We start from the raw sequence: 12859 nt of genomic DNA, 5'->3' as shown, positions 1-12859 counted from the left end.
GGAAAAGGTTCACACTGTCAGCCCTATCTAACCCCCTAATCATCTTGTACACCTCAGTCAAGTCACCCCTAAACCTTCTTTTCTCTAATGAAAACAGCCCCAAGTGTCTCAGTCTTTCCTCATACGATCTTCCTTCCATACCAGGCAACATCCTGGTAAACCTCCTCTGCACCTGTTCCAGTGCCTCCACATCCTTCCTATAGTATGGCGACCAAAACTGCACACAATATTCCAGATGCGGCCGCACCAGAGTCTTTTATATATATATATATATATTATGTTATGGGATTTGGATTTTGTAATAGAGTAGACGGATTTGGGCTGGTTCTGTGAAGTTTTATTTTTAAAAGAGTTCAGAAAATCATGTTGAAGAGTAACCTAAATGCATCAATCCCAGGAAATATGTGATTATTGTCTGGGACGACCTCTGTCGTATTAATAGATGGAATATTCACACTGCTGTGTTAACAACAGACCAAAATGTCTTTAGTTTTGTTTTGAACTTCAGATCAGAAGGTTCAAAGTCTCGGTTCAGGAGAATCAGGAATTCAGTTCAGAAGTGAGAAAGGTTAGTTCAAGCAAGCCAGTCACTGAAGCGGAAGAGGTTTAATTTGGGGAGTCACCAACCCAGGTGAGTTTGGATCGAAATCTTCATGTTATTTTGATTTGATATGCCAATATCTGTACAGCAAATCAGGCAGCAAAAGACTTCGAGATTTACAAAGATTTTACTCTAAATCTATAAAATGGTACAAATCTTTGTTTCCTTTCTGGCCACTTTCCCTGTTCGGAGACCAATGCACCACTGGGGAAGAACTCAGCTGTTTCTTATCAATTTCTAATCAAACTGCTCAGGGACGTTATGACACACCTCTGGAGCAGGTAGGATCTGAACCCATGCCTCCTGGCTCTGAGATAGGGACACTACCACTGAACCACAAAAGTCCCTTCTGTTTCTCTTGCAGAACAACATGTCAACGAAAGCTGATGGGAGCAAAACTTAAATCCCTGGATGGTCTGGAACCACCACCTTTCGAGTCAATCCCCAAAATTGCTGAACAACTGCTCCACAGAAAACCTCAAAATCTTTTGTTTTAAATCGACCTGTCCACACATGCTGTGATGCACTTCAGGGGCAGGTGGGACTTGAACCTAGGCGTTTTGGCGCAGAGATAGGGATACTACCACTGTGTTGCAAGAACCTTTAAGAATTTAGCTCTTCTTATTTCTCAACATGTTCAGGCATGTCAATGATGTGTGCCGAGAGCAGGTGGGGCTTGAAGCTGGCCCAGGCAGAGAGGTGCTGTAAGACCTAGGAATAGAAATAGGCCATTCAGCCCACTGAATCTGCTCCACCGTTCAACGGCAGATCTCATTATCCTCAACTCTACTTTCCTGCCTTGATTCCCTGACTGATCGAAAATCTGAAGATTTCAGCCTGGAATATACCTAACTACCACTGTGCCACCAGAGTCCTTACAAATCAGTGAAGCGCACTGGACTTTTGGTTTTAATAGTTGCGCTTTGTTTTCTTGCAGTTACGTTCATGCCTGACTGCCCTTGGAGCAGGAATACTCAGTGTTCACCAGCATCCTCACAGCTTTCAGGGACATGGACTACATCATCTCCTCCTCAAATTCTCACTTTGATTTAGAAGAAAGTGGTCTGTTTTTTTCCAAACGCACCTGTTTAGACGAGGGCTTGAATTGAGTCTTTCTGGCCCGTCAGAACTTAGCTCTTAGATATTTTTAATCAACTTGTTCAGAGGTGTTATGACAAACATCTGGAGCAGACGTAACTTGAACCTGGGGCTTCCTGCTCAGAGGGAGGGATACTACCACTGCACCACAGCACTTTTGAAGAACTCAGTCCTGCTTTTTTTGAAAAATAGACTATCACCATATACCTCATTTGAATACTTACAGAAATAAACTACAAGCATCATCCACTAGAGGCAGTGCAGTAATAACATAAAGGTAGGGTAGAAAAAGAGTGAGGGACTAAATCAAAATGAGAATTGGAGGGAGATATAAAGCACTCTGGCTCCTGCAGAGCCCATCTCTCTCTCAAAGCTATGAGGGTACTGGGAAACACTGCTTACCCCCTCTCCAAGGACATGAACATAACTGCAGTAGCCACAGAAGAGAAGAACTTAACTCTTAATATACAAAGTCCAATGGCTTGCAATCAACTCTGGAGCTGGTCTGTTTTAACCGAAAAGACAATTGTATTCTTAAATCTGGAACTGTTTGAGAAAAAAATGGTTTAGGCCATCAGATTTGTATAAGTTTCATGCCACTAAACTTAGAATGAATTATAAAATTGTCTCCACAGTCCAATGAAATAAGTCTAGTATTCACACTCTGAAACTGAGTATCTGCCAAAGTGTCCCCTGGTTCTAGTCTCTCCACAAGAGGGATACTTACCTTGCCAGCTGGTACAAGAGAATGACAAGTGAACGTGCACCTTCCCTCATCAGATTATCCAGCTTTAGCTCCTCATAGATCAAGTGTAGCACAAAGAAAATGGCAGGAATGTGATTGAAAAGTAAAGTGGTTGAATCCAAGCCAAGGTTTAGAAATGTCTCTTCTTTGGGATGCAAGACCTCTAGAGGGTCTAAATGCAGCACACCAGCTAAAAGGTGAGACTCAAAATTATGATGATAGTCACACGAAAGCAGGTATTCCCAGTCCTGAAAATAATAAAAAAACATGTATTTGAATTGAAGCCAGTGAGCCTTATAAGTCTCTGCGTCTTTCTGGACAAGATCGGCTTGTCAGGGACAACACCATGACTGGATTGTCATTTTCCTAACAGCATTTCCCACAGCAAATTTATACATTATATAGCCAATTTTGTTGCTCCTACAATGCAACCACTAGGTTTTCAAATAGAGTCACACATACTGTAGCAAAAGTACATGGTTGCAAAAATTACACTTCAGATAATCTGCTTCTCTGTTGCGTCAATTTGCATTGTGTTTATTTTTCCATTACTAGTTACTGCAGCATGACGACCAATTGTAAAAATGGAAATACTGAGAATAATTGCATTTCTCCTCTGCAAAGCTACGGTTCCTCTTCAAGTGAAAAGGTGAACAAACATCCAGGAGTCATATGGTCAACAACTGGTAAGAAACGAGGTGACTCAAAGATAAAGCGTGCTTAAAGGCAGGAAGAACACAACACACAAAGAAATGGTTGAAAGGAATTTCCAATTCTAATTTGATAACAAGAGTGATCAACATGAGAAATGGGCATCCAAATAGGGCAATGAGGCAAAAACTTTGAAATCGTTTTGGACACCGTTGGATGTCGGTGTTCCCAAATGAACTAAAAGAGGTTTTCTTATCTACATTGAAGTAGCTTTGTTGTTTGTGACCTGATAAGACAGATTTTAATGCACATTCCAACTTCCTTGATTATTCAATTGTTGCAGGAGTCTGGAATGACACACAGGTCTGACTGGGTAAACATTCCCTTTCCTTGAATTGGATACTCTCAACAAACGAGTCTTGGGTTCCAAATGACCAGTCTGAATGGCATGTGGCAGAATTTTAAATCGTGACCTTGGGGCTCACAACCACTAGGGTATTGCACAATTCAAGTGCAAATATTTCACATGCAATGGGAATTCGTCTTGAACAAAACAGCCGTTTACACGCTGTTTCCCATTGAAATAGTCGAAGTATAATTTCCTTACCTCTTCTGAGCCAACATCTGAAGGCCTGGCTTTTTTGGCAGCAATCACAGGGGACAGAGAACCTTCTAAGTCAAGCTGTGTGAATTAAAAGGACATTTAATTATTGTCACAATTGCTTTAGACTAATTTTTCAATGGTCGCTACATCCCAAAAATGTGCAATATTTTGAGCTCTGTGGGACTTCAAGTCTGGTAGGAAAGGGGATCAAGAAGGTAGCAATGAAGGTCCTCAGCCCCTGCCACTGTCCAACACATTTCGGGTACTTACTGTTTAGCTAGTGGAGAACTGCAAGAAGCAGTACCATAGTCTCAGCTGCTTACAATCTTTCTTAGTGACTTAGATGAAGAGTCAAAGTAATGTATCTGTATTTTCTAATGACACAAATGTTGGAGGGAATTCAAGTTAGAATCACGGAATCATATAATCTCTACAGTGTGGAAACAGGCCATTTGGCCCAACATGCCCACACTAACCTCTGAAGAGCATCCCACCCAGACCCATTCCCCTACCCCATTAGTTTACATTTCCCCTGACTAATGCACCCAACCAACACATCGCTGAACACTATGGGCAATTTAGCATGGCCAATTCACTAACCTGCATATCTTTGGACTGTGGCAGGAAACTGGAGCACCCGGAGGAAACCCAGACAGGCACGGGGAGAATGTGCAAATTCCACTCAGACAATCATCCGAGGCTGGAATTGAACTCAGGTCCCTGGCGCTGTGAGGCTGCAGTGCTAATCACTGAGCCACCATGCTATATGAGAGACTCCAAGAAGCTGTAAAAAGATAAAGACAGCTTAAGTGATTGGACAACAATTTGGCAAATGGAATACAATATGGGGAAGGGTGAGGTTATTCACTTTGGTAACTAACACAGAAGAGCAAAATTTTTAAAAGATGTGAAACTTGACGTTCACAGGAACTTTCTGCATCCGAACAAAGAACACTAAAAATTAGCAAAGAGATGTGGCAAGCAACTAGGAAAGCAGATGTCACATTAGCCTTTATCACAAAGGAACTGCAGTGCAAAAATAAATAAATCTAGCTACAGTTACACAAGGCCTGGAATATTCTGTGCAATTTTACTCTCCATAATTAAGGATAGGGATAGAGCCAATACAGCAAAGGTTCACCAATTTGGTTCCTGGAGTGAAGAGATTGTTCTGTGATGAGAGACTTCCTCAACATAGGAAGTAGGAACAGGAGTAGGCCGCTCAGCCACGTGAGCCTGTTCTGCCATCTGTTCTAATAGTCACCTATCCTAATGCCATTTTCCCTCATTATGTGTGACCCTGGACCCGAAATGTTAACTCTGCTTTCTCTCCACAGATGCTGCCAGGCCTGATGAGTTTCTCCAGCAATTTCTGATTATGTTTCTGATTTCCAGCATCCGCTGTTCTTTGGCTTTTTGATCATTATCCAAAACCTGCCTTGTAAAACTGCCATATCTGCATGCTTTGTCAGCTACATTTCCCCTCTCCCAAGCCCCCTCCCCAAGTCAATGAGATTAAAACTCTCTCTATAGTCATAGTTAATTGATTTACCAGGACCCTGGGCACACCATGATTCATGAGCAGCCTGTCTCAGTGGAATAGTTCCCTTCTATTCCAGAACTGGTACTTGTGAGACACATAAACTGAAGTTCATTCCAACCAAACCAATCTTTGAGCCTTGTATTTAATTCCTCAATTTTATTGACCATAGTTTATCCATGGCTCATGTGGCAGTCCTGAGATTACTACCTTGAAAGATCTGCTTTTTCATTTTATATGCTTCAACAGAATCCCTCCTATTCTTTTATTCTGTAGATTGTACGAGCATAGTCTTCTCAATGGTCAACCCCACCACCCTAGGAATCAACCTGGTGAACCTTCATTGCTTTCACTCTATCGCAAGGTAAAGACACCAAAACTGTAACGATATTCCAAGTTTGATCTCACCAAGATTCGAGACAATTGCAGAAAACTTCTTAGCCCTGTATATCCTCTTGGCCTGCTAGCTTCCAGTGACATATGAACAAGGGCAGCCAGATCCCTTTGCACAACAACACTTTCCAATCTCTCACCATTTAAGAAACACACTAAATTTCAGTTTTTACCCACCAAGATGAATAATTTAATGATTTCCACATGATATTCTATTTAATATATTCACACTCCATTCATTCAGCCTGTCTAAATCCCTTTAAAGCCTTTCTGTCCTCCTCACAACTCACATTCCCACCTAACTTGATCTTGTCAGCAAATTTGGAAGTATCACTTTTGGTCAGCAAGTCCAAATCATATGCAAAAACTGTGAATAGCTGAAACAATGATTTTTGTATCACCTCAAAAGTCACAGCTTGCCAAACTGGAAATGGTTCATTTATTTTGATTATCTGTTTTCTGCCCGTTATCCAACTATCAATGCATGCCATTATGTTAGAGCTTAAAAGATTGAAGATGAACAAGTTGACACATTTAAGATTATGAAGGGGCTTGACAATGTAGATGCAGTAATATTATTTCCCCTAGCATAGAACGCAGTTATAGGATCAAGGGCCTATAAGTTTGTCTGAAATTTCTTCACACAAAGGATAGTGAATCTTTAGAATTGTCTACCGTGGAGGACTGGGGGGGTTCTATCCTTGTATAGAAGGCTGAGACACAGATTTTTAACATTTCAAGGTTTCATGCGATACAGGGAGTGAGGAGGAGTTGCAGCCTAAGATCAGCCATGATCATAGCGAAGGAAGGAGCAGGCTCCATACGCCACATTGTCTTCTGACCTTATTCCTTACATTCATCCTGTAAAAGGATGAAGAAGCAGAGAACACAGATCTACTGACAAAATAAGCAACAGCTACATGAGAAATAAAAGCCATTTTCCTTTAAGCTGCGTGAATATCTTTGATCTGGATGAACTGCCTGAGAGAGTGGTGGCAGGAGGGTTGATTGTGGCTTTCAAAAGTAAATCAGATTATTATCTGAAAAGGCAGCAGAGTGGCACTAGGTTAATTTCTTTTTGCAGAGAGCTAGCACAGGCAACTCTGGGCTGATGGTGTGATAAGGTATTTCATAAAAGCAACTTTTGTAAAATTTGGAGTTGATGTATGCATCAACTATTCCTGTCCATCTCGATGGTTGAGGTCACAGGTTTGGAAGTTGCTGTCACAGGTGTTTCGGTGAATCGTGCAGTGCATCTTGTAGATGGTACACACAGCTACCACTGTGCATTGGAGAAGAAGGGAGTCTCTCACCTGTTCTTGCAGTCACAGTAGTTACATGGCTGGTCTAAGTCATTTTCGGATCAACGGAAACTCCCAAGATCTTGATAGTGGGGGATTCAGCAATGGTTCCACCATTGAATGTCAAGGAGTGATGATGAGAGCTTCCCTTTTTGGAAATAGTCACTTGTGTTACACAAGTGCCAAGCAAAGTTATTTGCCATTTAGTCAAATGACCTGGATATTGCTCAGTATCTGAGGGATCACAAATGGTGAACATTGTGCAGTCTTCAGCGAACATCTCTGGATGGAGGGAAGATTATTGATGAAGCAGCTGAAGATGGTTGTGCCTGGGATATTACTCTGAGAAACTTCTGCAATAATGTCCAGAGGTTGAGATGACTCGCCTCCAAAAACGGCAACCATCTTCCTTAGAGAATCCCCAACAACCTCCAATTCCCATTGACTCCAGTTTTGCTGGGCTCCTTGATGCCACACCCGGTCAAATGTAGCCTTGCTTTCAAGGGCAGTCACTCTCACCTGACCTCTGTAATTCAGCTCTTTTGTCCATGTTTGTACTAAGGCTGCAAATAAGCCACTAACAAATCTAAATGTTATTGAGTAGCTTATTCCTTTGCAAGTACTGCTTGATAGCACTGTCAAGAATACCTTCCATCACTTTATCGATGGTTGAAAATAGACTGTTCGGGCAGTAACTGGCCAGGTTGGATTTGTCCTGCTTTTCATGTACAATTTATCTGGGCAATTTTCCACACTGCTGTATTTAATTGTACTGGAACAGCTTGGTCATTGATGCAGCTAGTTCGAGAGCACAAGTCTTCAGTACTATTGCCAGAACGTTGTCAGGGCCCATAGCCTTTGCAGGATCTAGTGCCTCCAACCTTTTCCTGATATCACATGGTGAATCAATTGGTTGAAGGCTGGTCTCTGTGATATGGAGGAACTCTGGAGGAGGCAGAGATGGATCATCCACTTGGCACTTCTGGCTAAAGATTATGGCGAATGAGTCAGTCTTATCTTCTGTGCTGGTGTGTGCAATGAGGATAGGGGTATTTTCATATCCTGTTAGTTGTTTAACTGCTCACTGTGAATGCAGAGCTCAGATTCGATCAGTTAGTTGTGTGTCTCCTGCAAGCTGTTTCCACTATTTAATCCAAGTAGGCCTGAGTTGGAGTTTGACAAAGTTGACACCTCAATATTTGGTGCTGTTCCTGAAATGTCCTCCTACATGGTTTGTGAACCAGGACTGATCTCATGACTTGGTAGTAATTGTAGAGTGGGCAATCTGCCAGGCTGTGAGGTTGCAGATTGCTGCTACTAATGGCCTACGATCTGTTCGAGGTCTGTGCCACGCAGCACAGTGATAGTGTCACACAACATGATAGACTGCATCCGCAGTGTGAAAAATGGATCTGGTTTCCACAAAATATGTGCAGTGATCACTCTTACCAATACTGTCATGAGTGGACATACTTCTGTGGCAGGCAGATTAATGAGGATGAAATCAACATGGGAGGAGCACTGTTTCATCGGCTGAAGGTGGACTGTATAGATGGTAATCAGCAGGAGGTCTCCTTGTTCATGTCTGACCTGATGCAAAGAGATTTCATGAGGTCCAGATTTAATGTGGATGACTCCCAGGTCATCACAGCTGTACGTCACAGTGCCAACACTTCCATAGGTGCCTTGGACATTGTTTGTAAGGTATTATCCCATGAATATGACTATATCAGGTTGTTGCTTGACCAGTCTGTGAGACAGCTCCCCCAATTCTGGCACAGCCCACAGATATTAGCAAGGTCGATTTTACACTAACGGGATTGTCTTTGCCATTTCTGGTGCCTAGGTTGATACCCGGTGATCCGTTCAGTTTCATTCCTTTTTTAAAGTCACATAACTGCACTGCCCATCGCTATTTGCCTTTGTACTGACCAGCTGACGAGGGCAGTTAGGATCAAGCACATTGCTCTGGGTCTGGAGTCATTTGCAGCCCAGACCAGATATAACCAGATTTCCTTCCCTCAAGGATGTTAGCAAACAGATGGGTTTTATGATTGTCAACAATGGCAACTTTAAATTCCAAATGTTAGTGAGTTCACATCTCATCATCTTCTACGTAGGATCTGAACCTATAACATTAACCTGGGTGGTTCTGGGTTACTACACCGATGACCTGAGCACTATGCCACCTTCTCCCCTCCTCATTCTAAAGAATGATCCTGACAGACATGTTTAATGCTGCTGCTTCTCTACATTTTGAGAACAAAAGCTTTGTCATGTATTAAAACAAGAATCCTGCATTGAAAATATCAGTGCCAAAATGATGAGTTTATATTGTAACCTCAGCGATACGGGACTTCCCCTGTCAGCATGACATGAATGATCACGGAGAGTCTCAAAATCCCCTTTGTATAGCTTTTCAAAAAAACTTTCGAGGTCACATTTCAAATTCAAGTCTTGCTAACACATTTTAATAAATTGCATCAATACTTGCTCCTCAACTGCACATCTCTGACTGAAATCAAGCTTATTCCTGTTCAATAAAGGGTGTGCTACGGGCTGCAATTCTGCTGCATTTTGAAAGCATTTTTTTAAAGCAACATGTATTTTGACCATATTAATACCCTGTGTGAAAGGGGGATAACTTTACAGAATCTGTAATTCTCCCCAAATCTAAAGCTGCTAAAATAATTTGGAAGGTGTACTTACATTGCGTGTCCACGTGAGTCTATCTGTATTGTAGCCCATCAAGTTCATGAGACAGATCACAAACATGTTCCACTCGGAATGATAGTTGGGTCCACCCGGTGCATTGTACGCATTGTACCACTTGATTAAAACTTGCACTGCAACCTCTTTTGGAAGGATATATTTTATTGCTTGCAAGCATTTTTTCACTGTCGGAAGTTAAACAAAACATTTTGATTTGTTGATCGATCTTCTGCCATGACATTCAGTGAAGTACTTAGTGCCAAAGTTGTACTCATTTCATAATCTGATTTGCAGGAATTTTTCATGTGATTAACATGCGTTTAAATACACTGCTCTCACCAAAAAAAATTAAGATCTGTTGACTCTTACCCAATTGAGAGTTTGTTATTTCAGGTGTTGTGATCCTAAGTAAATTCCCGTTACTCATTTCCTGAAGAGAAAGACACAAAATAATCAAATCTGGGACAAACACAAACAATGCTTTGATTTTACAGAAATAAATTAAAACTATCTGTGTCTAAGACAATATCTAGGCCTTGCATTCCACCTGGCAGCGTTAATATCCCGGTGAGGCTGGCAGGCACGCACCCCACTACACTGGATAAACTTTAATCAGAATTAGCTTTATTGTCACATGTACTCAAATGAATACAGTGAAAAGTATACAGGCCACTTAAGGCATCATCTTAGGTAAGACTTACAGCAATTCATTCATCCAAACATAGCTAGCTGAGCAGTTTGTACACAGTACATCAGCTATCACTCAGCGGTAGCACACTCTTCTTGAACCGTGAAGGCAGTGGGTTCAAGTCTCACTTAAGAGACTGGAGCACAAAATCTAGGCTGGTGGGGCAGACCTGATGGAATAAATGCACAGTCGAGGTGCCATCTTTCAGATAAGACATTGAATCCAGGTCCTCTCAGCTCCCTCAAGTGGACATTAGAGATTTCACGGCACCATTCAAACGTATATTGGAGCCTTCCCCAGTGTCCTAGCTGCTATTGATCTCTCAATCAACGTTGCCATTCTTCTTATTTCTGTCTGTGGGATCTTGCTGTGTGCAAACTGGTTGCTGCACTTCCCACATTATGATATTTAGTACACTTCAAAAAACGTGTTGGTTATAAAATACTCTTTAGGGCATTCTGGGGTCATGAAAGACATGGCATAAACGCAGAGTTTTCTTTATTTCAACATTAGGTGGACTTTACAGAAGCTAAATAAAATGGAAAGCATTTTAAGTGGCCTGAGAAAATATGTGTGGCTCTTCCCTTGCCTGTCAGCACATACTTCATTACCAAGACACAACAGTTACATGATGGATTAGAGTGTCTGGGGCAGTAAGATCCATATCCAACGTGCCCCATTTTGTAAATAAAGACAAAACAATGCAGATCCTGGAAATGTGAAACAAACACTGGAGACACTCAAAGTCTGGCAGCCCCTGTGAAGACAGAAACAGTGATAACATTTCTAAGACTTATTCTGAAGCAACAAATTAACTTTCTTTCTCTGTACACAGCTATTGCCAGACCTAGAATTACTGAATCATAGAATCCCTACAGCGTGGAAGCAGGCTATTCAGCCCATCAAACTCACACCAACCCTCTGAAGAGCATCCCACCCAGAGTCAGTCCTCAACCCTATTCCTGCATTTCCCATGGCTAATTTACTTAGCCTGCACATACCTGGACACTATGGGCAATTTAGCATGGCCAATCTACCTAACCTGCATATTTTTAGATTGAGAGAAGACGACTGAGCACCCAAAGGAAATTCACACAAATACGGGGAGAGTGTGCAAACTTCACACAGACAGTCGCCCAAGTCTGGAAGAGAACCCGGGTTCCTGGCGCTATGATGCAGCAGTGCTGACCACTAAGCCACCATGCCACTCTGCTGAGTTTTTCCAGGTTCTGTGTATTTGTGTCCCGTATCATAGCTGCCCACTAACCTGCCTGTGATAGGAAAATACTGAGCACATCTGGGTGGGTTGCTCTTCGGAGGGTCGGTGTGGACTTGTTGGGCCGAAGGGCCTATTTCCACACTGTAAGTAATCTAATCTAAATCTAAGCAGAGCCTGAACTCTCCAGCTTCATGATCATTGCTGGAAACCTGGACTGCCAAAGCTTCTACTGACCAGGTGCACAAAACTACCTTACCAGGGTAACTCTGTTTTGGACAGGATCCCGCAGGGAGTGAATGTATGTTCCAATCTGATGGAAGGTGCAGTCATCCATGTACGAGTCCTGAATCTTTGTGGAATCATTCAGCTCAGGTACCGGGGATGGCCACACAGCCTTTGGATTAAGAAACAAACAAACTCCAATGAATATTTATATACACACAAAACCCTGTCACTGACTTAATTGCCTTAAAATGTCTGGAAAAATAGCAATTGTACCTTACAGGGAGGCGTTTTTGCTACTCAGTGGTCTAAATAACATTCACCAGCCAGAAACAATACTGGACTGCGAGAAAATTCGCTATCTACAAGTTAAAATGGCAAATTGTTCTAAATACATTTCTTCCAATTATATTAACCATTTGAGAAATCCACGCTCCTCAAATCCTGATTTCTTGTGAATTCCTCCACTAGCATTTTCAGTTGCTTAGGCCCCAAGCTCTGGAATTCCATTCCTGTGTCTCTCCATCTCACCTTTTTCTTTGAAGTCACTTCCTCAACCTCTCCCTTCAACCAAGCTTTTATTCATCTGGTCAATTATTTCCCGATGTGGTCCATTGTCATACCTTGGCTCCTGTGAAGCACCTTTCACTATATTAAAGGCGCCAAATAGTTAGAAGATGGTGAAATGCTATTATGTCAAAACCTATTTTATAAGCATCTGTTCCACACCACCGCATTGAGTACCATTAATAATATGGGGTTGATATGACTATAAAATGATGTCAGTCATCTAACCTATTACATCCAAAGCAAACCTACAAGGGAAAACTTCTCTCTTTAAGAGTATCACCCTTTGTGGTACAGTTGACACTTCATCAATGTGCTTGCTGACAGTACAATCCATACACATTACTCATTATCAACAGTATAAGTGTGTCAGAAAAGTTTCCAGAAGCAGCAGTATTGTTTTAGGGATTCATATCATAGAGTGATAAAGAGATCGACAGTGCACAAAAAGACCCTTTGGCTATCACATCCATTCTCGTCAAAAACTACTACCAAATAACACTCATCAGCCAGAAACA

The 12859-nt window shown here is 41.8% G+C and overlaps 1 protein-coding gene across 1 annotated transcript in view; it reads right to left on the bottom strand.

Moving 5' to 3' along the window:
* The window catches only part of anapc1 (anaphase promoting complex subunit 1), a 202231-nt gene that overhangs the window by 148662 nt on the left and 40710 nt on the right, over nt 1-12859 (bottom strand). Inside the window, exons 14-18 of the mRNA XM_043675393.1 lie at nt 11809-11946; nt 10015-10075; nt 9643-9830; nt 3703-3777; nt 2427-2692 (exon numbers count right to left, since the gene is read on the bottom strand). Of these exons, the coding sequence (XP_043531328.1) occupies nt 2427-2692; nt 3703-3777; nt 9643-9830; nt 10015-10075; nt 11809-11946 (728 nt within the window). The remainder of the gene's footprint in view (nt 1-2426; nt 2693-3702; nt 3778-9642; nt 9831-10014; nt 10076-11808; nt 11947-12859) is intronic.

This window comes from Chiloscyllium plagiosum, chromosome 3 (assembly GCF_004010195.1).
Source record: "Chiloscyllium plagiosum isolate BGI_BamShark_2017 chromosome 3, ASM401019v2, whole genome shotgun sequence".
In the NCBI taxonomy this organism is placed as follows: domain Eukaryota; kingdom Metazoa; phylum Chordata; class Chondrichthyes; order Orectolobiformes; family Hemiscylliidae; genus Chiloscyllium; species Chiloscyllium plagiosum.
The sequence above is the reverse complement of the archived record's forward strand: the minus strand, read 5'-3'. Positions and strand labels throughout refer to the sequence as shown.